This window comes from Alosa pseudoharengus, unplaced genomic scaffold (assembly GCF_046254945.1).
Source record: "Alosa pseudoharengus isolate Yale_2024_CS ecotype anadromous, Long Island Sound unplaced genomic scaffold, YU_APseudo_1.1 YU_APseudo_1.1_scf_3, whole genome shotgun sequence".
Classification (NCBI taxonomy): Eukaryota; Metazoa; Chordata; class Actinopteri; order Clupeiformes; family Clupeidae; genus Alosa; species Alosa pseudoharengus.
Genome location: NW_027468718.1, coordinates 24,672,647 through 24,700,618, shown reverse-complemented (window position 1 = coordinate 24,700,618; position 27,972 = coordinate 24,672,647). Strand labels below are relative to the sequence as shown.

Genomic DNA, 27,972 nt, shown 5'->3' with positions numbered 1-27,972 from the left:
AAGAACAGTATTTCTGTTGAATTTCTGTATGTGAGTGTATGAGTTCAAGTCTTTGCTGATGAATGTAAAATTATCATGACTGGTGTTGCCAAGTCAGGACTTCTGATTGCATAGAGAATTGACCAAAGTCACCAAATCATTCTCTTTATGTGTTCATAACTGTTTTCCTCCATCAACACTCTCCTTTCTTCTCTCCAGATTAATGAACATAGATAATGGTGTCATTATTTCAGGAATACAAAAAACTACTAGTGGAGTGGAGAGGACTGATGTTAACCATTTCAGGACCTTGCCTTCAAATGCTCAGAGTGCTTTTTGCCAGAGTGACCACTTCATTAAAGGCTGTTCTTTCCTTTCTTTGTGTACACCATACAGATACAGGAAGAAAGCCAGATGTAATTATGTACAGAATTTGTGTAAGTTATTTTTTGAGCCTCGTAAGAGATGGATGTTCTAGGGCTGGTCTTTGCAGTTACACATCAGACCACTTAAAACACTATCCCCCGACTAACCGATGTTTGAGTTTTTCCAATACAGATGATTAAAACCATGAGTGAATACATTGTTTTATGTTTTTGATATTGTTAAGGGGGCTGGGGATAACTAAAAATGTGTTTCTATAATGACACACACAAATACAACTTGGTCCTGGCCCTACATTTTAAATTAACCAAACTTATTCCAAAACAGAGAACTGGCTGACCGCATTCTCTATCTTTATGTAACATAATTTCTTAATAAATACAATGCTTTCATCCGGTTGCATCTGGTTAACAGAAGTTTTGTTTGTCTTTTAATCACACTCAAATGCATTCAGTTGTAGACTGACAGACAAATGTACACATCTTTCATTAAGCAAACTTTATTAAGTAGTATAACTTCAATATGTTCCCTCTTCTTTTTTATGCGATAAACTTCATTAACAGTCTAGGCATATTTTCAGAAAGACACAACCACAGATAGATTATGACCATAATAAATGATGAATAAATCATAACAAATCACCATTCCCTTAACTTTTCTTTGTGATTAACTACTAACTGTCATTCTAAGCAACAATATTTTCAGTAATAATTCATTCATACACGGATAAATAACGTCTGTAATATATTATATAGTGAATATAAGAACATAGTGAACATCAGAATCATGATACAACCATAAAAAGTATTTCAAAGATGTTAAAAATTAGGAAGGAATAACAATAAAATTACAAAAAGTACAAACAGAACTCTACTTTTTCATCAGTTTGTTACATATGAATCCACTTTCTGCAGAAGTTCCAATGTGATATCAAGAGCCTCTTTTTCATTTTCAGGTTGGAATGCATTGTTAGGAATCTTAGGAGGATCATGGTAGTTGGGGTACTGAGTTGTTTTGCCATCTACACCCAAACGTTTTAATCGGCTCACAAGGCCTGGCAAAGTGTTCAGCTCCGGGCTGTAGCCTGACACCTTCTTAGCAAGGTTAGAGATGGAGCTGGTGGGAGAGGGTTTTCCACTCCGTCTGTACTCCACTGCTATCAGAGCCTTTTCCACAGCCTGATGAACCTTGAACAGACACCACTCAGTGGTCACTCCCCCTGTGTCATTGTGGGCAGCATTAAGGTCACACTGGGCTTGCAAATACCAGCGCTTAGCTTCCACTTTGTCTGATCTTGGCATTTCCTGCTGAAATGCCCAAAAATCATTCTGGGGTCTGGTACTGTTGTGGTGGGACCTCTCTCGACCTTGACGGTGACGTGTTGCTTCGGAGTTCCACTGAGGGTAGAAGTTTTCAAAATTCCATGGGAAATGGGATTGTGCAGTCTCATTTTGTCTGCTGAAATTCCTTGTAGATGATTTAGAAACAGTCTCATTTGCCTCAAATTCTCTAATTTTGTTTTTTAAGTACCTAAAAGCCTCATTAGCGAGCTTTTCCTGCCCTGGGTTTTTGTCTGGGTGCCACCGGAGATACAGGCGTCTGATGGCTTTGGCTTGCTCATCTTTCGACAGAGTCCTGATTTCTGTCAGGCACTTATCAATTTCCCTTTTGATTTCTTCAAACGTCTCCGGGAAGTCTTCCTCAGGTGATGGCACAGGTCCATCCACCAGCTGTATTGTTCTACAAACGCTTTGCTTTGAAGCAGATGTTTTTTCACGTTTAAACTGGTAAAGATCAAGGGAGCTTACCTCAACAAACTCATCCTTTCCAATTTCTATTTTATATCTACAACAATATTGGCCTGTTTCATGCAATGCAGCCAAACGCTCAACAATCACTGCATAGTAATAGTGTTCATCCTCTGATGTCTTTTTGAAGCCAACATACTCGCCTCTTTCATAATTGTTCATAAAGTTCATGTCAAGAACATCATACCATTCCTCTGGTATTAGACTCCCTGGGTCTGGATGATGAAGTCCTGCTTTGATGGCACTGTTACGGATTCCATATTTTTCGAGTGTCTTCTCAACTTCTTCCTGTGTATCACATAACAAAAGCTCACCCAAACCCAGAAGACTGTTTGGGTGTAAAGCATTCCGCAGCAAGGAATTGATTTCTTTGGTTAGTGTCATAGCCACCTCATGCATTACCCTAAAGCCCTTATCATCGCTGTGTCTCAGGTAGAATGTGCAGCCCTGTGGCTCTTTTGTCACATACACTTGTGTTTCAGAAGTGGTATGAGCAAGTGGCTCATGATGTAAGAGAAGCTCTGTCTCAAGGTTTTCACAGCAAATTATTTGAAGTCTTCCAAAGGTATTCTGGCATAGTTCAACAGCATCAGCTTGAGACACATCACCTTTACTTTGTTCTCTGATCAAACATGTGAGACCATGTAAAAATGGACTGGAGGATAAATGTTTCTCAAACCAACCACTGAACTCACAGCTTTTTCCATATTCACACAGGTTCATCCTAGAACCCACAAGGCTTTCAGAGGTGATATGAGACAACATTGTTGGTCGATTGTCTTTAGGCAACAACTGCAGCATCTTCTGATGTTTATATGGGTCCTCTCCTAGGTGACAGTCACCCAGGTTCATTAGGAGTCTGAATTTGTCTTTCAGTGAGTCTTCCAGTCTTTTTGTCTGGTAGACAGTATCATTGAAGTAGAGGTCTTGGGATTTGTACAGTTTGCCATCTGTTGATGGTAGATACAAGTGCTTTGGAAATTGCATTTGTTTTGGTTGATCAGCAATTAGTTTAAACAAGTGCTGCACAGCACGTTTGACGGTTAACTGCTGATTTGCATTAAGAGTTTCCTTTCCTTTGCTGTCCATATAAATATCCTTGAGGACTATGCTGTACTGCCTTATTGTGGGTCTCTCCTTCACACCGATCCCTTTAAAGAATTCAGCATATAGTGCATGCTGTGGACTGATTTTATACAGATATGGCCTAAACTCAAGGTCATTATCAAGACTAAGCACTGCTCGACTGGCTTGCACAAGAATAGCATCATTTTCAACAAGAACCACTGGCAGGTCTTGAAGCTCAGATGCCCTGAAATTCTTTGATTGTAAGTATGCATAGGATTGGCAAAATGCTGTTTTTCTGATGTTTCTCAAATGAATGTTTGGGCATTCTGACTGACAGATGTTTTTCAGGTTCTGGGCCACTAACTCACAGGGTGGCTGATGAAAGGCTCCTGCTTTAACCAAATCTTTGAGGTAAGACTGATTAAGTTTGTCTGTGGGTAGAATTGATGTGGAAGACCAAATGAGATACTGATGATCAGAGTTTGTGTCAATCAAAGACTCTGTGATTGCAACCACATCTCTTTCACCAGCAAACGGTTGGTGGTAATTACACAGTTTTTTCTGAATTTTCAAAGGAAAGACAAACTTGATGGTTGCAATCCTGTTCAACAAGTTAGAGTCCTTTTTTGTGGCATTGTACTCCAAAGCCTTAATGAATAATGCAGAAGACTTCTTCTTCAGCTCATCAATTGAGGTCCTGCCACGTGCTTCTGACTCAATCATGTTTGCGAACCGTATAATCTCAACATCTGAAACAATGTGTTTCATTCCAAGCTCCTTCAGTAGCCGTCTTACTGATCCTTCCTCATGGTCAAATGCTTCCCAGAATGTTGGTGGTACAAATTTCTCTCGAGGAAGCATGATCTTGTAAAGGGGCTCTTTCTCATCAAAAAAGTAGGAGGTCAATTGAAGAGTACCCTGGATGTCTCTAATAAACCTAACACGACTTAGTTGGTCTACAATCTGATCCTTGTATTTCTTGTATGTTTGGTGTTGCTTTAAAACCAACAGCAGCAAAATTGAGTCAATAACTTGTTTTTCTGTGAGTGTGTGGAATATGGGCAGCAGGAACTTCACATAGAACTCTAGGTCAGTTAAGGCACTTATTTTCAGGGTTACTGAGAGTTTCTGGTTGACAGAAGAGTTATTCAGAACAATGTGTCCATTTGCAGCAATACAGTACAACTCAGGGATCATTTCAAAGCATGTCTTCAGAATGAACACTTTGTTGCACCCGTCGATGCTCTGCCGTTCACCGTGTGCTGTTTCAAACAGAGGTAATGTCTTCAACTTTCTCTGATATTCTTGTGAGTCTCTGGTAGCACTAATTCCAGATAGGAGAAAATGCAGAAGGCTGTCCAATTCATAGCTGTCTATTTTTTTGATGTTGGAGTGAGGAACCTGTAAAAGTTGGTCGAGAACTGCAGTGATTTCACTTGTTTGAAGGACTTCAGAATTTAGAGTTGTATGCAAATAAGGTAATCCAACAAAAAAAGAGTGGTCTAATGTCGCCAGGCCTAACTGGACCAGGATGGATGATATCTTCTCCTTTGGATCCCAAACAACAGAGGACAACATCATTGTCTGTAAACCATGCTTTTTGTGCTGACTAGGAAAAGTGATGGGTACAATTGGATAGTCAATGAAAGCTTTCCTCAATTCTTTGAAAGCAGTAGCTTCATTCTTATAGGTATCTGACCTGATTTCTTCCTCAAAGAATTCCCAAAGTCTCTTCAGAAAAGCAGGTGGTTTACCTTCAGAATGTTGACTGACATCTTCAAGTAATGGTTTCAAGAGCTGAGATGCTATTGGAAAAGTCAGTTTCTCAATATAGCCTCCATTTTGTAGTACTTCAGTGTGATTACAATTTACAGAATAATCAACAAACAATGCTTTCTGTCCTTGAAATATATTCCAAAACTTTGACATCAGTCTTGGAGAGTTCCGGTCAAAAACCCTCAGCATCTGATCTTGAGTGAGCAGAAGGGGAAGTCCATCGAAAGAGCTAATATTCCTTTCATCAATGTCCCCTGCACAGGCGTTGAGGAGTATGAAACATCGCTTTTTATCTTTAATCAGAGTGTAATTAACAGGTAAGGGCAAGGCATGAGCATCATTCAGAGGTTTTTGCTTCAGATATTCCCTCACTGTTTTGGGACATAACCACATTGCTTCCACATCTGCAGTTATGAAACCTGTGTAGATTTGATACATCTTTCGAGACCAAGGAACCACATTCATTCCAATGTCCTCTAAAATATCAAAAAGGCTTGCTTGTAACATGCCACTAAAATGAGGAGAATCCATTGAATTGTGTTTGCAAACATTTGACCAGCTGACTGTGTATGTCTCTGTTGTCTGATTTGCCATCACTCGTTGGAAGGTCTGTAAAACAGGAATCACTGAGAGATCTCTTTCACTTATTGACTTGTACACATGATGGATCATTGTGTGCCATTCCTTAGCAACATCTTTTGAGACAGATGGGAAAAAGGTCAGATATGAAGAATCTAGCCATGATCCTAAAGAGGATACTGTCAGATGATCTCCTGTTTCCAGGGTTGTTTGTATATGCTTCAACAGATCAGCGTACAGGGGTGAAATAACGTCCAGTTTGAGAGACTCGTTCCACGTAGTCTTTAGACTCACCCCATCTTCTTTCCATAGGTCCCTTCTAGAGGAGTCAACTTCAAAATTCCCATTGACATGAACTGGCAGACCAGTTACCCCAGGCAAAGGTAGGGAGCAGAATACCCTTCCCATGAAGTCATGCTTAGAGGGCTTCTCTCCTATACGTGCTGCCACAGCTGCCTGCGGGGTTTGTGAACACCTATTCATTTTGACAGAGGTGGATCCAAGAGAGCCAAACTGTTCTGCAATTATCCATTGACTACATGTCCTTTGGCCATTTGAAAATGATGAAGAAATCTGCATATCATATATGACCTGGCAGGGTACAGTCTGTCTAGACACACGAGAATGTTGAACTTGATTTTGGAATTGTGCTCTCTTCATGCTGCTTTCCTCGGATAGTTGCTTTTCAATCACACATGCAGTACGCAGACTACCTGAGTCGGGGCTGATAATATGGAATACTATCTTCTTGATATGTTTTAAGAAGAGGGTCAAGCCATCTGGGTCTTCCAAAAGCACTTGCAAAAATTCTATGATGTCATGTTCTCTGATGTGATTATTGCATATTTCAGATTTAGCTGCCATTTCCTCTGTTCGAAGTGGAAGCCTGAACATGGTTCCAGACTCAAGGCTGAAATCTGATGGTAGAAATGTCTGATAAACATCCATGAATGAATTCTTAAAATCTTCATCTAATAAGTACTTGCACCCTGGTCTCTGCCTTGTTGCTGATTCTGAATATTTAACATGAGGGTCAGATATGCAAAGCCACTTGTCTCCTGTTAAAATAGCTGGGCAATCAGTGAGATGATAAACAGAGTTGAATCCAAGACCATATCTTCCTGTCTTTCCATACTGTCCATGTTTTCCACCTTCCCCCAGCTGCTGGATGCCTTCCAAGTCTGCATCAGTAAACACCTTGTTGTTGTACACACACAGAGCTGGACCTTGAAGAGAGTTCCATTTCTTCCCAAATGTTTTCATAGTGCCATGTTTCCTTCTATCCCAAATGAAGCGTATTTCTGTTGCTTCAGCATCATCTGCATTTTGAATGAGCTCCTTAATGATGTCTTTCTTGGAAGGATATGCATTTATGATGTTTTTTATTCGCACTGTCAGCTTTTCGTGTTGTCCAAATTCTAATTCTTTCAAATTATAAGGTGAAAAGCTATCAACTAAATGGTTTTGTAGTGTGTCGTGTCTTGTTGTCCTAACACCAAAATGGCATGCGATTTCCCTTGATATTAGTTTGTGACACAGAGTGACATCATCTGACACTGGCATCCATGGGCTGTCATTGTAACAAAGATTAGAGATGGGTCTTAGCACTGAGTTTTCATCAGGAACAAGACAGTTCTGTGGGGTTGCCTTTTTAGTCTTCAGAAGTCCTTTTGAAAGTATGTCCAGACAGATATTAAGATCTGAGTGGGAAAGAGGTTTTGTTCCATACCTCTGTGCCATGCGCTGCAAGACGTCAACAAACTGCTGAGGTGTGAATTGATCTTGCACTCCAATACATTCCCAAAGTGTGCGGAACTTGGAAAAGTAATGTGGAAGCACATAGAGGTAAGGCTTAACTTCAAACTCTTGCCTTTCCGCCACTGATTTCACATGTACAAATGTGTCCTCAACAAAGATAAAAGGAAAGGAGTTTGCACTTTCAGCGATGGAGGTTGGATCTTGATGATTATTCAGCCAATTATTCAAGTACTCATAGCTCTCATATGCTATTCTGCGTAACACAGACTGATCACGTACATCACATCTAGATGCTTCCTCTAATTGCCTTAGCACTGTCTCAAGTGGTGGTGTTTGACGCACACCCAGTTTCTCAAGGACTGAGTTATCAGCGTGTATCTTAAGGATTCTATGATCTACTGTGAATTCTGTCAAGTTAACCAAATAATGGCAATTGATGTTATAAACCTGACAGGGCTTTTTTAGCAGATGCATCACATGACTCTGTAGTTCCATGGTCAATGGTGGACAGGCTGGGATGAGCGGTATGTTTTGCAGTGTGCGCCACAGATGAGATGTTTTTGTATGTTTGATATGTTTTTCAACTAATAACTCCTGCATCAAATCAAACATGCATTGAAGCCGCTTTCTTGCTTTCAATTGATCCTTTTCCCAGACTTTTGAGATAGTGCCTGCTCTCTCTGCCAAATCCTCTAAAGGTAGGTGATCACTTAGCATTCCTAATGCTAACAGCCTTTGGATTCTTTTGGGGGAACAGAAGTCATCTCTGGTACCATCAAGAAACTTTCCTTCCTCTTGATCATACAGACAGGCCACTTTCCCTGAAGGGTACACCACTCTCCTAATGTACTGCAGTTTACCACTTCCCTGTGAAGGGAGGCAGCAATGCGCTTTCAGTAGCTCATCAACTTCATCATCATTGAGGTCAATGGCGCTGAGAATCATTGCATTTCTTTCATGGGATTCCAGAGTATCCAAATTACTGAACACCACTTCCTGGTAAAATTCAGTCCAACTGATTGTTCTTGCCAACACAATGTCTCTGAAGCCACTTCTTATCATGCTTTCCCTCACAAACAAAGGAAGTGTAACAGCACAATATCCTGGGTTTTGATGGCTCAGAAAGATTTTCTCTGCAAGTTTGCCAATCTCCTTATGCTTTGCTATTTGTGGGTCCAGAAACCTTACATTCTTAACTGAGCACCAATTCTTGCCATCACTGAAAAGTTTAAGATCTTCATTACAAAATCCATGCACGATAGCGGAGTAGAAGGCATCAACTAGTGGTTGAAATACTTTGCCTACTTTCTCTTTATCTGGCCAGAATGTGTAATAGGGATAATCTGAAAGGCTTCCATTTTCTGACAGTTCCTTCAAGATAAGAAGGGTGGTCATGTAGGCATTTGCCACAGCATCCTTCAGTAGGGCTGTGTTCCATTGTGCCTTCACTCCAGTCTCCCACAGACTTTTTCGGTTTGACATCACAGCAAACGAACCATTTATATTAACAGGAAGGCCCGTTTGAATGGTCAGAGGCAGGAAACTGAATGCTTGTCCAACTAAGCTGCTCTTCTTGACTGCCCAGTTTCCAGTCTGAGGTTGTTGTTTCAAAGGCACTGCTATACCCCCAACTGGCAAAGAGAATATGTTCTGCTCATTGTTCTCTTGGACTATTCTTAGTGAATCATGAGTCCCAAAACAAGAATAAAGAAGCCAGTAATGGACATCAAGACCAGCAACGTCGTGTTGAATTATTTCAGTAATGCTTGCTGTAGAACTATCAATTACATCAGCACAGTTTGCATCATATTGCATCAAACATGCTAAAGAATACTTTTGCATTTCATCAGTGATTCCAATTATGTCCACAATTTTTCTTGTGATTTGAACAAGTGTCTTGGTTTGATCGTTTGTTGGAGGTGTAGTAGCATTATCTGGCAAAATCTGAAGAGAGATATGCTCTATATTTCTCAGAAATAGTAAATAAGTTTGACCTTTCTCAGTCATGTATTGTTGAAAATCCATAATGTGATGTGTGTCATAGACTTTTGTGCAGATTTCAGACATTCTGGATTCCTCTGGTGTGCGAAAGGGCAATTTCATTAATGTGCCATTGTAAAATTTCTCGGTACTCTTCTCAGAGAAATGACAATCAAATATTCCCTCGTATGATCTGAATTGCCCTGGAAACCTTCGAAAAAGTCGTTCGTGAAATAAGTTAAGTCTGATTCCAGGATTTCCTTTACTTTGAATATGCTTTTTTAGGTGTGACACATTGGGGTCAAAAATCAGAAGCTTTTCCCCACTTAAGATAGAGGGAATATCAGTGACATGGTAGACTGCATTAAATCCTAACCCAAATTTTCCAATTTTCTCCACTTTGTTTTCTTTTGAAGCAGACCCCACTTTGGTGATATTGTTCCAGTCTTCATCTGAAAAGAGTTCATCATTGAATATCCAAAGGCAAGGGCCACTACACAGGGACATGCCACTGTCAATAAGACTTTCAGGAGAGTCTGTGTGTTTCCTGAAGTCAACCATAAATCTGCAAGTTCTAGCACCAGCATCCTCAGCATTTTGCAGGAGCTCTTTGAATATGTCGCTGTCCTCATCATACTCCTTCAGAATGTTTTTAATCCTCTGAGTTATGGGCTCTGTCTGCCCACACTGCTCTATTCCAATGAACTCTGGGTTTAGAATACGGGTGCTAAGGAAGGGAATTTTAAGCCACTCTGCTGTTGCAAGACATATCTCTTCGTGGATGACATGAAAATCTTCATGGTCTTCCTTCAAGTCTGTCAAACCCTCTTTGGTAATGTCACAGAAGATGGTCTTGGAGGCAGGCTGCAGAGTAAATTTTTGATTCTCTGTTATGACTGGTATTGGAGTATCAGCTTTCGCAGGTTTATTCTCTTTGCGCATCCAGTTCAGAATATTTATGGACACTCTCAACTCCGAGGCATCTCCATTAGGTGGATTTCTTTCATCAATCCTTTCTTTGACATCATGGAGTATGTTCTCAATCTCATCTTCTGAAAGGCTTAACTTCACTCCAAACTCTTTTAGTAAGACTTGATATGGTGAGTATTCCTCTGGAACCTTCTCAATGTAAGAACTCAGATCTAATCCACATGGATAGGCCAAAACCACATCACAAGGTAAGACAAAATGATTGTCAATCCAGAGCCAAGGTACAGAATTCTTCTTTAGTACTTCCCTAAAATGCCCAATATTGTTTTGCATAAACGTATAGGTGTCATGCAATATTGCTTTAAATTGGACATCTTTGTCAAGGCCAGGTGTGGTTTGTGAAATTGCATTTAGTACATATAGATTCTCCATGACTTTCTTAGCTGGTGGTGGACTCAGTAGTCCCAGTTGTTTGCAGACTTTTTCATTTAGCTCCGTAACAAGTGGCATAACATACCCAACAACAGTACGGTACTTTGAATGCCTAATATCACATGGCTTATAGAAACCTCTTTTTTCCGCTGTCACCTTGAGGTCTTCTGTCACAGTGTATGGATTCTCACAAGGAATCCATTCTATCTCCTGTAGTTGCTCTAGCTGCCTAGGAGAGAATTTGGAAACGATATCATTCTCATTCAACACTCTGAGAAGGACATCTGTTTTCCTACAGGCTTCTTCCTGAGAACATGTGTGGAGTTGTGCAAGATTTGTGACAATATCCAGCACATTGTCAGGAGATATGTCCTTCTCTTCTGACTGTAATCCAAGTTGGTGTAAGCTCTGGAGCATCTGTTCAGTCATCACGTAGTCAGAGGAAGGAAAGAAGTGTGGCTCAAAGAGTTTTTTGAAGGTTTCATTGCTGGGATCAAAAACACTTGAAGCTTTGGCTTTCTGGCACTCTCCATCTGTTTCAATGAAGGGCAGATCTTTGCATTTCTTGTGTAACATCACATTTTGAGAAAAGAGGGCGACGCCATGTTGTAATATCCAGATCATTGTTTTCTTTTCATTCTCTCGATTAAAAGAGCCTGTCTCAATGCAATTTACCAAATGAAGGGCCAGCTGTGCTGTGTCAAAGAATTCAGTCTTGAGCATTGACAAAAGTCTGCGATCTGCCTCAGTAGCACACTGGACCACAGAATTAGGAATGGGGAGGTCAGAAGGAATGGTCGGTGAGGTGTTTAAAACCACTGCATGCTTTGATTTAGCCCATACATACTCGCCAGTCATCAACTGGAATAGATGCATTTTAGAGACTATGCTTTGCTCTTCATCTGAGAGGGAATCCAAGGAAGAGAGGAAGGATTTGATTTCCTCTTTTTCAGTACAAGATGCACATTGGATTCCTCTGATGACCTGATCACTGCTCAGGTTTAAGAAGACCTTCAGCAGGCTTTTTGGTGATGGTGGAAGAACAAAGGTTTCTATATCATGATGTTTGAGACACTCGTCCGGATTTATTACAGTTCCCCCAACCTTCTTTACTACGTTCTGAATATGTTCAGACAGGTTGCCGTGTTTGTTTTGCTGAAACACCAGAGTTGGTTTTTCCTGTAGCTTTGCCAACAACACATATTCAGAGTGGCTTTCAGATTCCACAGGTAATAATGGCAGGTTAACAAAGTGGCCCAACTCCTCCCAGTGGGAACTCAAATATTTCCAAAACTCTATTAACCAACCCCTTGGAGGATGCTCTGGATTACCTAGGTCCCATACCACAGGGTCATGTTCATTTTTCCAGTCATGTGGTAAATGTTCCTTGATTAAATCAGCCACATTATTTTTGTCCAGGTTGATGATGTTGAACGTTTCTACAATTTGTAAAAAAGAAAAGGTTCACATTAGGTTTTAAAAATGTTATACCCCTTGAATATAAGAAAAACTAATCCCGGGATTAAAATAAAAGGAAAAAGAGATAGAGTGTGCGGCGACCAAGTTTTTCTTAGTTTATTTTCCCTTGCCAGCACCTCGGAGGGTGTGCATTCTTTTCATTATTTATACCCCTTGAATTTATCATGATGTACTCCAGACTTCAAATGATTTCATTTTAATATGTTGGTGAATATTAAATACTTTTTACTGTAAATATTATTTATTATTTATTATTTGTTTGTTTATGTTGATTGTTTTACTTATTTAGCATTGCAATTAACAAACCTTTGGTGGCTAGATTCTTCATGTAACAAAGGCTTTTAGGGCTCAATTCCTGAGATATAAATGTTCCTTTGCAAAATGGCAGCAACTCTCTGTAAAAAGGAGGCAAAACTTAATTTTTTTCGTTTCTTCACAAAAGAATATGAGGTTTATCATCATCAGATGTAGCTATACGTAACTCACCTTGGAAATTCTTTGTTGTCAATCAATGCAGTATATTCATCGCTGTCAGTGAAGTGTTTGAAGGTCCCATTGTCAAGTGGTAGAAGCTGAAGACCCTCAAGTTCTTGGTAATTCCCATCACTGAGCACATACTCCAGAAGGGAAAGTTTTTCATTGTGTGAGACCCCCTCTAATCCACCTCTGTGAAGAACATTCCTGAGAAAATGTGGGGTGATCCACTGTAGAGTGCCTGACTCAGGAAAGACACATTCCAGGTCATTCAACACATGCTCTGGACCATTGATAAGATGTTCATTCTCTGCAATCAAAACTCTTGCCACCGCAGAAGTTAAGACGGGCTCCTCAATATCTTTACTTGGAAATACAGCATCTGATAGGGTCACCCAGATTTTCTCATCTTTAGCAAGAGAGAACACAGCCTTGTTATTCAGTAGACGTTCTACTACATCCCTTGCTATTCCACGCCATTTCTCCTTATGCTCCATTTGAACAATGTCTGGCCACAACTGGTACACGGATGATGCAGGAAGGATGGAGTCTCTGCAACACTGGATGGAATCAAGAATCATCTTCAAGTATGTGTGAGGAAGAACGTCAGTCATCAGAAGTTCATTCCATTGAGCAGCTTCATCATTCTTCTGGTCCTCATCTTGCCATTTAATATGGCGCCGGTTATCAGTCAGGCCAAAACATGCATTGATATGAACTGGCAGCCCTGTCCTGTTTGGCTCATTGTTTGGAAGTGGAAGGAAACAGCTCAGTCGTCCGTCAGAAATAAAGTTCTCACTATCACAACAAAAAGCCAAGTCGACTTGGGGCTTGTAGCACAGCTTTTCAGCAAGCAAGTCAATCTTGATCCTTTCTCCCTCTTCCAAGCAGTATGATGTCACAAGCCACTGGGTATTTTTTCCTCCATTACTGGATGAAGTAGAAGAAACGTTTTTTAACATGGTGGACCCCCCTGGAGGTGTGTCTTTGTCATCTGAATCTGAACATGCTGGGAAGCTTGACAGGGATACTTTAAGTCTTATGGCTACAGAGCCACAGGGGTCAATGTGCATCAGGGAGACATTAGACACGTGTCTCAAGAAAAGAAGGCTAATGTCTGCATCTGCAATGAAACTGTCAAAAAGCTGAACCACTTTGTCTGAATCATACACGTTCTCTGAAATCTCTGAGGATTCACAGCGCAAAGGAAACCGAAAAAGAGTCCCTTTGAAATACTGATCCTCTTCTATGGTTTTCTCCCATATACTATCACTGACTTGTTTTACAATGTCTCGAAGGGGTTGAAATTGATCTCTCAAGGTTATAAGCAGGTTTCTGTCTTCATCATTATCCAGAGACCATCTGAAACCTCCCTCTCCGTCTCCAAATATTTTCTCCTGTGGGTCCAGCAGCCCAATGTATTTGGAACTGAATATACATGGCACATCTATAGGAAATAATGATTTAATGGCATTAGACTTATAGATAATGTATGCATGAGGTATGTTGTATTGTCATGTAATTCTCACCTGTGATATGATAAACAGAGTTGAATCCAATCCCAAATCTCCCCACTCTGTGTGGATCATTTCGCTTGATGCTTCTTCCTGTGGCCTGAATGCCTAGCCAGTCTTCTTCAGTAAAGACAGCATTGTTGTAGGCATAGAGGGCAGGACCTGATCAAGATATTAATGTTCAGTTATATACAACTCCAAAAAAAAAGAATTGCAAAATAAGTACGCAAAACTATGCAAATTTTCATCATTACTTGGCTAATGTCTGAGTTTTTGCTAAGTTTGATTGTTTTGCTTACGAGGGGAGGCAGGCAGTAATTGCACTTTTAGACACAGGATTGTACCATATAGCCAACTAGAGAGTACATAATCATACAGTATACACATAGACACATCAGTATTTGAGTCACAATAACTTAGTAGTATTAGTCAGTATTATAGGAAATGTAGGACTTTAGAAAGGAAGACACTGTTCCAGACATCCCAACCAGCAAAAAGTCATTTCAGGGAGGTATCACCCCCCCCCAGAAAATAAATAAATAAATAAATAAATAAATAAATAAATAAATATAAAAATAAATAAAATAAATAAATAACAATACAAAAAAAAACTTTAGCCTACTTAGATACTGAAATAGAGATTAATATGTTTGTTCAATAATGTCTAGTCAGTACACCAAATAAGGAAGGCCTATAGATAGTAGCCTAATTGTGAAAATAAAATATGTAGGTATTTTCATGTAGCCTTGGCAACTAAGCCATCTAGTATATGCCTGAATAATATGCACATGAATTGACACTAGTTAAACTCACCTCAACATGTTTTTGCAATCATTTAACCCACCATGGGCAATGCTAACACTGTTACAAACAGTGCAGCCTGCAAGACTAGGCCTATCATTATTTTTTACTCTTATAAACAAGGGTACACTTTGAAATGGGTCTTACATTTTCCTTTTTTGGGGGCACTACAGGGGCGCCTGCAGGAATTAATGCTACGGTACGCACACCCATCACCCCCCCCCCCCCCGCAAAAAAAAAAATTTCACTCGTGAACAATATTTGTCCGTTTTAGGTCCGTGCATTGGTCAGCAAAAAAGTAGCCTACATAGCATAACAACATCCACATGCAATAATACAACGACAATGTCTACAATGACCAATTCATTTGGACAACTTGATACAGCCCTATAGGCCTACAGGCTAAAGTTACCTTTAGTTTTGTTCTAGCGTAACGTGACGTCTGGCTTTAGTGCAGTCTAACGTTCTGACAAGCACACCAATTGCCTACCTTGTTCTTGCTCATCTGGAATAACTCCTAGCTTTGCTGCCTCCATCCTTTCTGTTTTCGTTGTTTAAACTTGATATCCACCATGATGAGTATTGAGTTAGTGAATTAGCTCAACATTGTGTGCTGATAACCATATATAGATAACCGAGTAAAAGAAAACAACACGTAGCCTATTGCGTGTCTGCGTGCGTATTCTCTCTCCTGCTCAAACAAAATGCGTGCACGTTAATTTTGATAACGTGTTCACTAACTTTACGTAATAGAAAATGGTAAATAGCCTAATGGCATGCAGCTAAAGGGATACTGTGCATAGTTGGGAAGGTATGGTAGGCCAATTTGGTGTGAATACAAACACACACACAAGGGACATTTTCTGTTGTTGAGTAGCTTGATACGGACGTACACCTGCAGGCGCGCCGGCACTGTCTCTGTCGTGACTCTCCTGTTCCTAGATACACTGAACTGTTCAGGATGCTCTCTGTCTTGGATGCGCTCAGACACACACGCACCACCACCCTTCTCTCTCCCCCCTGTCGTGTGCGCGCTACACTCAGATGCACACGCGATTTTAGGTCTCCCTCTCGCGTGCGCGCTCTTGATCGCTCGCTCTAGATTCCGGGAGATTTTATCTAATTTGCGGGCGTCAGGGAGCCGCTATCAATATGCGGGAGACTCCCGGAACTTCCGGGAGACTTGGGATGTCTGCTGTTCCTTTTCATTAAATCGCCTACAACATGGTAACTACACGTCTCAATCAAACTTGATTGCTGTGCTCACAATGTATGTTCAGCTGCTCACACTGCAATACAGCCAACCAAAATGTATAACATACCACAAATCCAATCGGATCAGACAGTAGTGTTGATTATTATGTTATGAGCCTGCTCAAACGTCACAATTTGGCCCAATTCAATAGTTTGTGTGACTAAAATCAAGTCAAAATTGCAGTGTCTACTTGGCATTATCCCAGAGTAGAATGTTATAATAAATCGAATAAATTCCACTCTCTTATTAAGGATCAAGGCATGTATATTGAATATGAATGAATGTGGATTTAAATGAAAATGCTGAATCTGGTCTGTGAGGTAATGGGGTTAGACCTCATGCAGAGTTAATGTTTGGGCTGACGGTCTACTTTTTATTATATTTTTGTATGAAAATGGAAGTAGCAAATGGCATTCTTAAAGGAACACGCCACCCAATGTCAGTAGTAATATATGTTCTTACCTTAACTTTCACGAGTTGAGTCATACCTCTCCCGTGTCCGTACGTGCACTCAAACGCTCTGGTGCGCGGCTGGACTGTGTTAGCATGTTGCTATGCTAGCGGGCTTTGACGGCAACTAAGCGTAGAAGTAATCAAAAACATCCACGTTTTACCGACTTAAATACAGTTGCACGAGTAGTTGATAGAAATGCTACGGCCACGCAACGTGAAACGTGGCGATTTTCCAAGCGAATAAACCGGAGAACTACAATGTGTGGCGCAATAGCACTTGGGAGTACTTCGACCTAGTGTAGTAGTATTGTTAACACCTAATTGTAGATCCTATCCACCACAGAGTTTAGAATCCATGCTGGATCGACCCTCAGCCTCTCCCTCCCCTCTGAGCGAGAGAGAGGCACACACACTAGAGATGCGCTGATGGGCTATTATTTCAACCATAACTGCATAGCAAAACTTATCATCCATCAGCCATCCATCAACACCAAAGTTTTTTGACCAATTTTCGAAACGGCACCCGCCCACCATCCGCTGGTTGTTTTAATGTAGGCTATATGGGTGATGCAGCGCTGCTGACGTGAGGCTAGAAAGCCCTTGCCTGTTCTAGGAAGACTGATCCAATGCAGCAAATATATTAAAAGGCTAAAGTCGTACATTGGCTATGTTGTAGCCTATCCCCAGAATATCAGCAGCAAACTCAGTCTCTGTCTCGCAAAACAGTCTCCAAATAAAACGCACATCGGCCTGTTGCCTTTTCTGCCAGCTTGTGAAAATATATCGTCCAAAATGCTTGATTGCATTGCATTCTCCACATTTTTAGCTACATTTTCATGTACCACATCAGCATTTTTGTTCAGTGAATCTTTTGTAAATTGCTTTACAATTACCGTCGGGCCTATAGGCCTATTGCCTGGCTTGCCTCAGCTTCGGTCACGTCCTTTTACAATTTTATCATTGTAATAAAAAACGCAATTTGCCAGATAATTTCAACATGCTCCTGGCCTACTAATTAATGCCTATTGTACTTTATTTTTTGCAAAAAGAAAGAAATCCTTGATAAAATACCAAGTCATTCACATTATAGGCTACTTTACACACTGTTATGTCAGGGTGACTGAAAGCCTGTTCTGAAGACTCCCATTCATTTTGACTGCACGAGCGCGTCTTTTTCAGACAGACAGCGCAATTCATTTTAAAGCAATTTACAAAAGATTCACTGAACAAAAATGCTGATGTGGTAGGCCTACATGAAAATGTAGCTAAAAATGTGGAGAATGCAATGCAATCAAGCATTTTGGACGATATATTGTCACAAGCTGGCAGTATAGGCAACAGGCCGATGTGCGTTTTATTTGGAGACTGTTTTGCGAGACAGAGACTGAGTTTGCTGCTGATATTCTGGGGATAGGCTACAACATAGCCAATGTACGACTTTAGCCTTTTAATATATTTGCTGCATTGGATCAGTCTTCCTAGAACAGGCAAGGGCTTTCTAGCCTCACGTCAGCAGCGCTGCATCACCCATATAGCCTACATTAAAACAACCAGCGGATGGTGGGCGGGTGCCGTTTCGAAGATTGGTCAAAAAACTTTGGTGTTGATGGATGGCTGATGGATGATAAGTTTTGCTATGCAGTTATGGTTGAAATAATAGCCCATCAGCGCATCTCTAGTGTGTGTGCCTCTCTCTCGCTCAGAGGGGAGGGAGAGGCTGAGGGTCGATCCAGCATGGATTCTAAACTCTGTGGTGGATAGGATCTACAATTAGGTGTTAACAATACTACTACGCTAGGTCGAAGTACTCCCAAGTGCTATTGCGCCACACATTGTAGTTCTCCGGTTTATTCGCTTGGAAAATCGCCACGTTTCATGTTAGCATTTCTATCAACTACTCGTGCAACTGTATTTAAGTCGGTAAAACGTGGATGTTTTTGATTACTTCTACGCTTAGTTGCCGTCAAAGCCCGCTAGCATAGCAACATGCTAACACAGTCCAGCCGCGCACCAGAGCGTTTGAGTGCACGTACGGACACGGGAGAGGTATGACTCAACTCGTGAAAGTTAAGGTAAGAACATATATTACTACTGACATTGGGTGGCGTGTTCCTTTAAGTTCAGGGGAAGCAAGATGAAATTGGCCGTTGTTTCAACTCCTGCAGGTAAATTATTCTCAATGTACCTCCCCAGCTGCATTGCTCATTCCTTTCCCAATACTATCAGATTACTATTACTTCACCTAACAAAGCTTTGTATTTTTGTCTTTTGATGTCAAGATTCCAAAATTCCTTGCAATAGCACAAAACCAGAATATAACCTTATCTGTGGTATGAAAAGTTGTCTTGGCTGTGGTAGGCTATCGGCCTATATTTAAGCAATAAACCCAGAGAGGCTGTGGCAGGCTATCGGCCTATATTTAACCCTTAATAAACCCAGAGAGGCTGTGGTAGGCTATAATTTTTCCCATCCTCACCGACCTTGTCATAAAACTTGTTTAAATGATCATACGATGCCTCCTTGCTGCTTTGTCGTCTACATCAGCCTTTCTCAAACTTCTTTGACCTGAGGCCCAGTCAAGGCATACTTTGGGGTCATAGGGCCCACCTACATGAACCCATGAACCCCTCCTCCCACACCCCATCAAATTATCATAATGATAGCACAATTATTATTATTTTTATACTATATTGCTATACATGCACTTCAAAACAGTGGAAATACAGCATCTGGTAAGGATTCAGGAAACACAATACCAGCTTTTGTGAATGGTAAATGGCGGATCAGATAATGCGTAAATCACTGATCTGGAGATCTTTAACTATCTTTAACTAAGACTAACTAATAGCTTTTGGCTGACTTTAATACTTAATGCCAAACAGTGTTTTATATTGTCTGTGCTCTGATTTTTATGGAAGTTGCATAAATCCACGATGTTCTATTAAATGTCGTTTCATAATTAAATAGCCTTCCAATAGGTTGAAGCTTAGCTTTGCTACCAACGTGCACACGCATGCATTGAATAAACGCTCATACCACGACTTAATTATATTCCTCTATGTTTGATGACAACAAACAAGTATGTCCTACTAATTGCAGAAATGTTTGTTTTCTTTTTCTGTCCGCGGCTCCTTGATCAATTGCGCAGCAAATTATCAGACGATGACCCGGGAATAATTTCACTCTGCAGACCATTGTCCACATTGCGGACCGTGGCCCATAGTTTGACAAATGGTGACCTGCATGCTGCCATATAAAGGCCTTTTTACGGTGTTTTTTAGCCGGGTTTTCACGTGGAAGGCTCTGTAGAAATCTGACACCCTATTCAACGAAGTTAAACTAAAAGAGCGTGCCGTTCACAGACACCAGAATGAACGAGTTCACAGTAACGTTCATCAGGCAGTAGTAATACAGTACGTTCAGTTCACGTTCGCTCAAAATATGAACGAGTTCATGAACTTTCGTTCAATGAACGCGTTCACAACACTGGGGAGGGGGGTAGCTGAAAGTTGACATCTGCCCTGACTGAATACTGATGAATAATGAAGCCGAGGCCCACTTGCGGCGCCGCAGTGAGTTCGTGGGCTACCGTTGCATTGTGGGAAATGGAGTATTGGTGCGTGCAAAACAGCAGCTGGCGGCTGCGGCCTGTGGGCCGGTTCTAATACTAATCAAATATCATCCCGGGGGCCGTAGATAATTCATTCGCGGGTCGGATCCGGCCCGCGGGCCTTGACTTTGACATGTCTGACATAGACAATGGTTATCAGAGGTTTTCCTAAGCTCATACAATGACCTGTCTGGAAACAGGTCTGGTGTTGATGCAGTGCCATCTGAGGTCCAAAAGACCACGGCCATCCAATGTGTTTTTCAGCTCTATCCCTTGTTTGCAAAGATTTCTCTGGATTCTCTGAATGTTTTAATAATATTATGTCCTGTAGATGATTAACCCCCCAAATACCTCACAATTTCATGTTAAGAAGCATTAAAATGACATTGTTTCATCATTTGTGCGCACAAGTTTACGCAGAGTGATGAATACCCCTACATCTTTACTTCTAAGAGACCCTACCTCTCTGGGATGCTATTTTTCATACCCAATTGTGTTAGCCTGGTCCTTAGATGGTAACACCAGGCTACAATTGTGTTGCCACTTACCCTAATTAGTTGTGAAACATTCTTCCTTTTGTTTTCTTTATCACATTTTTTTATTTGTATTTCTTTATTACACAACTTTTCCAGCATTTTGTTGCCCCGTCCCAACTTTTTCTGAAACATGTTGCTGGTATCAAATTCGAAATTAACATATATTTTCCATGAAATAGTCAAATTTGTCATTTTCAACATTTGATATGTTGTCTGTGTCCTTTTGGCAATTAAATATGAGTTTAAGGGGCCGTGCACACGACGCCGGTTTTTGTGAAACCGGTGAGGTTTTGTTAACGGTTACGCCTTGCATGTACACGACGCCGGCAGTTTAGGAGACTGAAACCGATAGCTTTTGAAACCGGCTTCCGAAGTGAGAACTTTTGAAACCGCCGGCTAACTTTCGCCGTGTAGACGCCTGTAGGTGCGAAGCCGGCAACTTTATGACGACATAGCCCCACCTCTCAACTCTGCCACGGCACTCGACCTGACATGTTGCTTGTCAAAACAAACCAAACCATTTATTTATCATATTAAAATGTTTTTCTTTCCCCTGTCATGATTTATGTGCACAATGTAGCCTACCAGCCTTTAGTGGCTAAGTTAGAAGCACACGTTAGCTTAACTTAGTTAAACATTAGCTTACTGCATGTTAGTGTTTTCTCCAGTGGTACTCAGACCTAATGCAATGCGTAGGCTAAGCATTTGAAATTTCACATAGCAGTCACATACCTTGAAAATGAACTTTATTAGTTTAACAGTTGAATTGAAAAACGAATTGTCTGTAGTCTCCTTATTTCATGCGACTGCTTAACCAGAGCAGTTATTAGACATTCTCTGGCTTAACAAACTGTTTTAACAATGTTTTCTTCTACGCGATTCACACGAAATTATCGTTAAGCTTCTGCACAGCGGCGCCAACGACTGGTCTGGCATATGCACTACAGCACATTTAGCCGGTTACACCTCTGTGTGTACACGCGAGGTTTTTTCTTGCCGGAGTCGTTAAAGGTGTGAAAGCGGTAAGAGAAAATCCACCCGGCGGTGTTGTGTAAACGGCCTCTAAGAGACGGGTGTCACTTGCGCTCAAGCCTTTTCGGTGCTCACAGTCCAGGACCAAAGGGTCAGAGAGACTGGCTGGGCCACTTCGAAGAGACTAAACCCAAGGGTGACCGGAGCACTCAAGAGAACTTTTTAACTTTTTTATTGTGGTGCACAATCGACTGACGTTTCGACGCACTGCATCTTCCTCAGAGGAAAAAAGTTAAAACGTTCTCTGAGTGCTCCGGTCATCCCTGGGTTTAGTCTCTTTGAAGTGGCCCAGCCAGTCTCTATGAGTTTAAGAGATTTGCAGATTATTACATTCTGTTTTTATTCAGATTTTACACAATGTCCCAACTTTTTCTGTTTTAAAGGGGTTGTAATATAATTTAATATAATATTCAATATTCATTTATGTTTTTCCCTATCATCCTATTTTTAAAGCAGGCCTACTATACCTGCGGGCATGTATTTGGGCTATGCAGGGGTCTCCAACCTTTTTGGGAATGAGGGCTACCTGAAGACCCGAAATCATATGGAGCAGTGTTTCCTCTATGTTGATTTGGTAGTGGCGGCCCCCCACGGTTTAGTTTTCTTCCCCCACGATATCAGAAATGGGGCAGACGTACAATAGTCGCAGTTGCCTTTCAAAATTCATTGTGCAGACCTGTTGTAGATTCTCCAAATATACAGCTCAATCACAACTGAAAATAATGCCTCATTGTGTGTGAATAGAGGTGAATACATATAATTGTTTGTGTTGCAGCGAAGTGTCAGTTGTCAGTTCCGTGTGAGCGGGGGGGGGGGGTTGGTGTGGTTCGGACAGGCCTGCCCCCACTGCTTAAAAAAATCCTAGAGGAAACACTGTGGAGGGCTACTCATTTGAAACAAACATACCGTCACCCCCTTTTTTGCGAGGGTAGTCCTCCTAAATAATAGGCCTATGAGATTTGTACTTTTAAATTATCAATATGTGTAGTTCTATGCAACACTACCAACATTTTTGTTCAGTTTGTTCATTTCAAAGTTTGCATGGGGAATCTAATCTATTTTTTTTTTAACAAAAAAAAAACAATCGTTTTGTGCAATTAATAATTTGGGTTAAAATTTGTACCCAATTTATACCCACCCACCATTATGAATTCAGGGGTTGTTTAAGTTCTGATTTCAGTGGACAATTCAGTTTTAACATTTCAATAGTAATCGCCCACACCACCCTAACATATGAAAACTCCTTTTAAAGTTATTGCACACAGGAAATCTCTCCATGATCTGACAAAAAAGGTAATGCACAGTCCTGCTCAGTCATGCATGCCACAACATTTTCAGCGCTATTATACGGCAGTAGCCTACGGAGGAGAAAAGGCCTGTGAGCTAAAGCAATTGTTTTTCATGCAAGAACCGTATTTGACGAACATGGAATGGCCACAGAACTTTTGCAAAGATATGCTTCCATTGGCTACACCAGACAAGTACGTTTTTTCCCCCTTTACTGTCTATGCGTGCGAGCAGCGTGTATGCGCTCCGCTTCTGTTGTTGTTTAAAGACTGAATGGGAAACGGATTTGGAGCCAAAGGCTAAAATTTAACGCAGCTACAATTTGTAAGATATCACCAATATCAATTTAATGTTACAGATGTATGGCTACATACATTCTTAAAATGGTTCTGGTCTAGACTTAAATATCAATTGAAAACTTCACAATAGAACGTGTTTTTAGATCCCAATGCCCAAAATGAGGAAGAAGGTGTAAAGTTATATTTAAGCCATTTTAATGCCATGAGGGTTTTTTTTTCATGAAAACAACTTCTGAATGTAGGTAGCCTGGATGCCAGCCGAACTTAGCCCCGCCCACAACATTTGAGGTTGGGAAGTTCGGTCTAGACTTGTTCCGTTGTGGATCAACTACAGTATGCCCAAACCAGAGCTGACCAATGAAATTAGGCTTTGTACGATGATGGACAGGTGAGCAACGGTGCCTCGTCATCTGAGCAGCTTAGGTTGATTTTGTTTGCAACAAAAACGCTGTGGATAGAAGCTAGACAGATGGCTTCTAAGACCCCATATGGAAAAATCCATATTATTTCCATGCGGTTTTGAAAACTTCGGCCAAAGTGGATATGTGTGAAAACTCCGGTTTCACTTTCATCAAGGGAAAACAGTGTGTTTGCATTGTGACATGTTGTTCCCTCATTTGTTTGAAATCTCTGATTCGCCACCTGTTTGCTCGAGGGGTTTGCGACACCCTGTTTATAGCATGTTTGTAGCATCGGTGTGAACGGAATTATTTTTAAAAACGAAGGAGGGGAAATATCCGTTTTTCCGAATAGCCTATCCTGCTACATATTTCATTGTCTTAGATTTCGCTATCGGGTGTTGTACAAGATATTGACAGCATAATAACTTTTTAAAAAGACCAGAAAACAATGTAGGCATTTGTGGAAAAGAAGGATGGTCCGTGTGTCCTTCCTACAGCTCACGGTAAGCTATTCCGTTGCTCTGATTGGTTAGGTCTATCCAATGAGTGCAGAGGCATTTCCCCCCCTGTATCGGTTGCAACACACCCCATAATTACCTCCCAATATCAGACTCATATTCTGACTAGAATTTGAGTATGACAACATCAAGCTAATAATTCTGAGGAACAAATGAGAGATTTAGGGGTGCTATTAACTGCTGGAGTCCATCTTAAAATGTTTAAAAGTATGAGCATGGCTACCTTGATACTGTCCAAGGTCTTCACTCAACAGACTGTCCTTCTTATAGGTCCTCTCATCATGAAAGAAAACCACCTCAGAGGCTCCGGCATCATCAGCGTTTTGTATCAGCTCCTGTTCAAAGACCAGGCAGATAAATGCGTTACAGATTAGACGATCACCACCAGTTCTGCAATCACATATAAAACAATTCAGACCATACCTTTAATATCTGTCCTCCATCTGGATATCTCCTGAGGATATCTTTCAAGTAGTCTATAAAAGGTGGAGATGTTGCGCCAAATGTATTTCTGAAAGAAAAAAAGTTGTCTGGAATTCTGAAAGAATTAGGCAGGCTCATTGACCAGCGGCAAGCAGCAGATGTCCTATTGTTCACTGTGGTTCGGCAGCGGAACAGTTGGAGCGGCAGTGTTACGCTAGCAGCAAACAATTGAACTTGGTTCAACTTTCAGAACGTAATGTGTGCGTATAACTTAGTGACGAGATATAACTTCTTTTTTCATTATTTCCAATGTGATCCCCGCTTTACAATGTTCAGTGTCAATTGACAAATTGCAGCTTTGTGGCCAGGACATCCTGGATACAGTTGTCATGTCCATCTCCTTTAAACACTTGGCAAAGAACATTTCTGGGTTATCACTATTACGTACACTACATTATTGACAGGTCCATTTCAATATAAAACAAGTCTTTCATTTCACATGTTAATAATAACATTAGTAAAAGAGTATACATAACTTTAATTACAGACTCCAAAGTCCAGATAAAAACATACACAACATATTGCATAAAGGGTATACTGTACAAACACACATACAGTACATAAATACATACAGACATTCAAATAGCTGTCCACAGTAAGTAAAATGTTTGTTCTAGTGTTTCCACAGAAGGAGGTATAGGAAGTATATCTTGTTACTTAGTGCAGGGTTGGTTAAGGCCATTACAATTGTATTCTTTGACGCAGTTAATTGGCACATGAATCTGTACATAAAATTCCTTAACACTGCATGAATAGGCACATTACTAGTCACAAACAAATAGCTAGCACTGGTCCATGTTGGGAACTTCAGCAGGATTCTAATGTACTGTAAATGTAAATGTAAATCAGGTTTATACTAGGCCAAGTACAGTATACTTGCGTATACAAGGAATTTGATCTCATCTCTGCATTTATCCCATCCGTGAATTAGTGAACACACAGTGAGGTGAAGCACACACTACCCCCGGAGCAGTGAGCTGCCTTGCTACAGCGGTGCTCGGTGAGGGGTTAGGTGCCTTGCTCAAGAGTATTTCAGCCGTGGATGTGGGCATTGGAGAGCCGTGCTCAACCACTTCCCCCGCCCACATTTTTCCTACTGGGTCGGGGATCGAAACGGCAACCCTTCGGTTACTAGCCCGTACCCCTAACCAGTAGGCCACGGCTGCCCCCCGAATGATAAGTGCATCATTATATGCCACCTTTATCTTCAGCTTTGCTTTACTGTAACTACACCATAAAGTGGAGTACAGTATGCACTAAAAAGAGTTGTTTTGAATTCTTCAGTGAACAAATGAAATTTGCATGCCAGCCTATTTACTTACTGCCTATAATTTACAGCACTGGCGCTGTATGTCATCATCAGAGTACTGACTGTTCAACATCCTGCCCACACATAGAAAATTAATTTCAAATTCAAATGACTGCCATTTATAGTTTACACAGGAATCCAGGATGACATTCAGATAAAGGTATATTGCCAAATGACAAACTCTGGCTATTTTCTGGATGCAAATAATAGGGCCTACTGGGCTGACTAGTTAAAGGTGCTCTAAGTGAATACCCCGCACCGTAAGAAATGTTTGTGAAATTATTTAAAATATTTATAAATATCTGGGATTTGTTTTCATGTGATTATATCTGGTATAAGTAGAATTTCTAACATATTCTTCCACTCCCCCCCCCCCCCCCCCCTTGAATGCAAAATTCTAATTTCTAGACAAAAAAATACTGTACATCCTGAGAAAATTGGATTTTGAGGGGTAGCCTACAGCTCCATAGACCTCCATTCATTCAGCACTTCCTCGCGAGCGCCCTCACGTGGAATCAGAGCAAGAACTGCAACCAGTTCAGAAACCGGACGTTTCCGAGAGTGAACGTTCTCCCTCTCTGGTCCTTGCCGTCGGGTTGGTGTGTCAGAGCCTTTATCTTTTATATAATCACTGAAACCTAGGGCCCCCTTAGGCTATTGTTTAATGGGGATGTGCGCCACGGATTTCACCTAGGCCTTCATGACTTATTATGGACTTGTGCAACTCAATGCTGTCAATGATCGAATAACACAACACAAAACAGTTACCTTAGCCTGTGAAAGCACAGCAGTTCTATTCTTAAGTTTGATGAGGAAAAATTGAGAAGTAGGCCTTATGTATTTTGGCTTGATGTTAGTATGGATTCTAGTAGGCTAGTCTATGGTAATGACATGGTAAGAACATGCGCCTAGGTTGACGGTGAGTTGGAGTCCAAATACAAACACAAATTGTTTTCAAAAGCAAGAATTGTGCAGCAGAGATCATGCATAGGATAGCCTATACCTAATCTGCTGCCTCATGTCCGTTATCAACTGCGCCTATCGTTATTGACTCATCTGTTGATGACATCTCCCTCCAATGAAAGACTCAATATGTCTTCCTAGAACAAGAGTTTTTTCACTCACCTTTTTTTCGTTCTTCTACTAGGAACACTTGACATCTTTGAACAGCAAATTGACTGGATCCTGGAAGCGAGATGACAAGCTAAGCCATAAATATTACCCTCCAATTGTTTAGGCCTACTAAATAGATTGTTTTGACAAAATAAAATTCTAATGGCCTAAGGTAGGCTACCTGCCATTTCACGCACTTACCCGGTCAGGATTTCCGAATGAATATCAATACGCGCTCCATGTCACCATGTGTTTGCAAAAAATAAAGCAACCTGTAGCATTTATTAGATGGGCCAACTATGCCCCGCCCCGCATGCATAAGGAAATTTAAGGAAACGAAAGTTAGACACCTGTCTTCGAACAATCAGTGCCATGCTTGGTTAACAGAACCAGTTATTAAGTTTTCTTTTCCATGGCAGTGGGTGTTATGGTGTCAGGAAAACGAAACCTTTCACGCATGCTTCATTGGGCCAGCTCTAGGCAGGGGCAAGTGGGCTAAGCCCACCCACCAAACAAAGCAAAGATTTATTTTATAGACTATAGGCCTATATGTTTTGAGGGTGGTCAGCCCATAGACAGGTTTTTTAGTTGGGCATCTGCACAGTGTGCAGCCTCAAGCCCAGTTCAGATGTAGCGTTGAGTGTAATAGTAGCCAGCTGGTATTTTGTGCCCAGAGCTGGGCCAAACAAATGTTGCTATCTTAGACAGTGTTAT

At 40.9% G+C, this 27,972-nt stretch overlaps 1 protein-coding gene across 3 annotated transcripts; it reads right to left on the bottom strand.

The window, feature by feature from the left end:
- Window positions 1-846: 846 nt before the first annotated feature.
- On the bottom strand, window positions 847-27,784 carry LOC143100470 (sacsin-like). 3 transcript variants are annotated; one of them, XM_076263682.1, is made up of 8 exons: window positions 27,460-27,784; window positions 27,271-27,349; window positions 24,777-24,864; window positions 24,577-24,688; window positions 14,177-14,323; window positions 12,660-14,094; window positions 12,480-12,568; window positions 847-12,133 (listed from the first exon to the last, which is right to left on the bottom strand). In XM_076263682.1, the coding sequence occupies exons 2-8, from the start codon at window positions 27,303-27,305 to the stop codon at window positions 1,245-1,247; spliced, it is 12,795 nt and encodes a 4,264-aa protein (XP_076119797.1). In that variant the 5' UTR covers window positions 27,306-27,349; window positions 27,460-27,784; the 3' UTR covers window positions 847-1,244. The 3 variants fall into 3 exon arrangements, with proteins under 3 accessions (XP_076119797.1, XP_076119795.1, XP_076119796.1); XM_076263680.1 differs by having other exon boundaries at window positions 27,271-27,330; XM_076263681.1 differs by having other exon boundaries at window positions 27,271-27,784.
- Window positions 27,785-27,972: the final 188 nt, after the last annotated feature.

Bases quoted from the DNA above. Each gene is read 5' to 3' on its own strand.
- LOC143100470 (XM_076263681.1), bottom strand. From the start codon at position 27,305: ATGTCAAGTGTTCCTAGTAGAAGAACGAAAAAAAG. The intron at 12,569-12,659 runs GTGAGTTACGTA...TCCTTTTTACAG, and splicing joins GACAACAAAGAATTTCCAAG to AGAGTTGCTGCCATTTTGCA. The intron at 12,134-12,479 runs GTTTGTTAATTG...TACAAATTGTAG, and splicing joins GAAGAATCTAGCCACCAAAG to AAACGTTCAACATCATCAAC.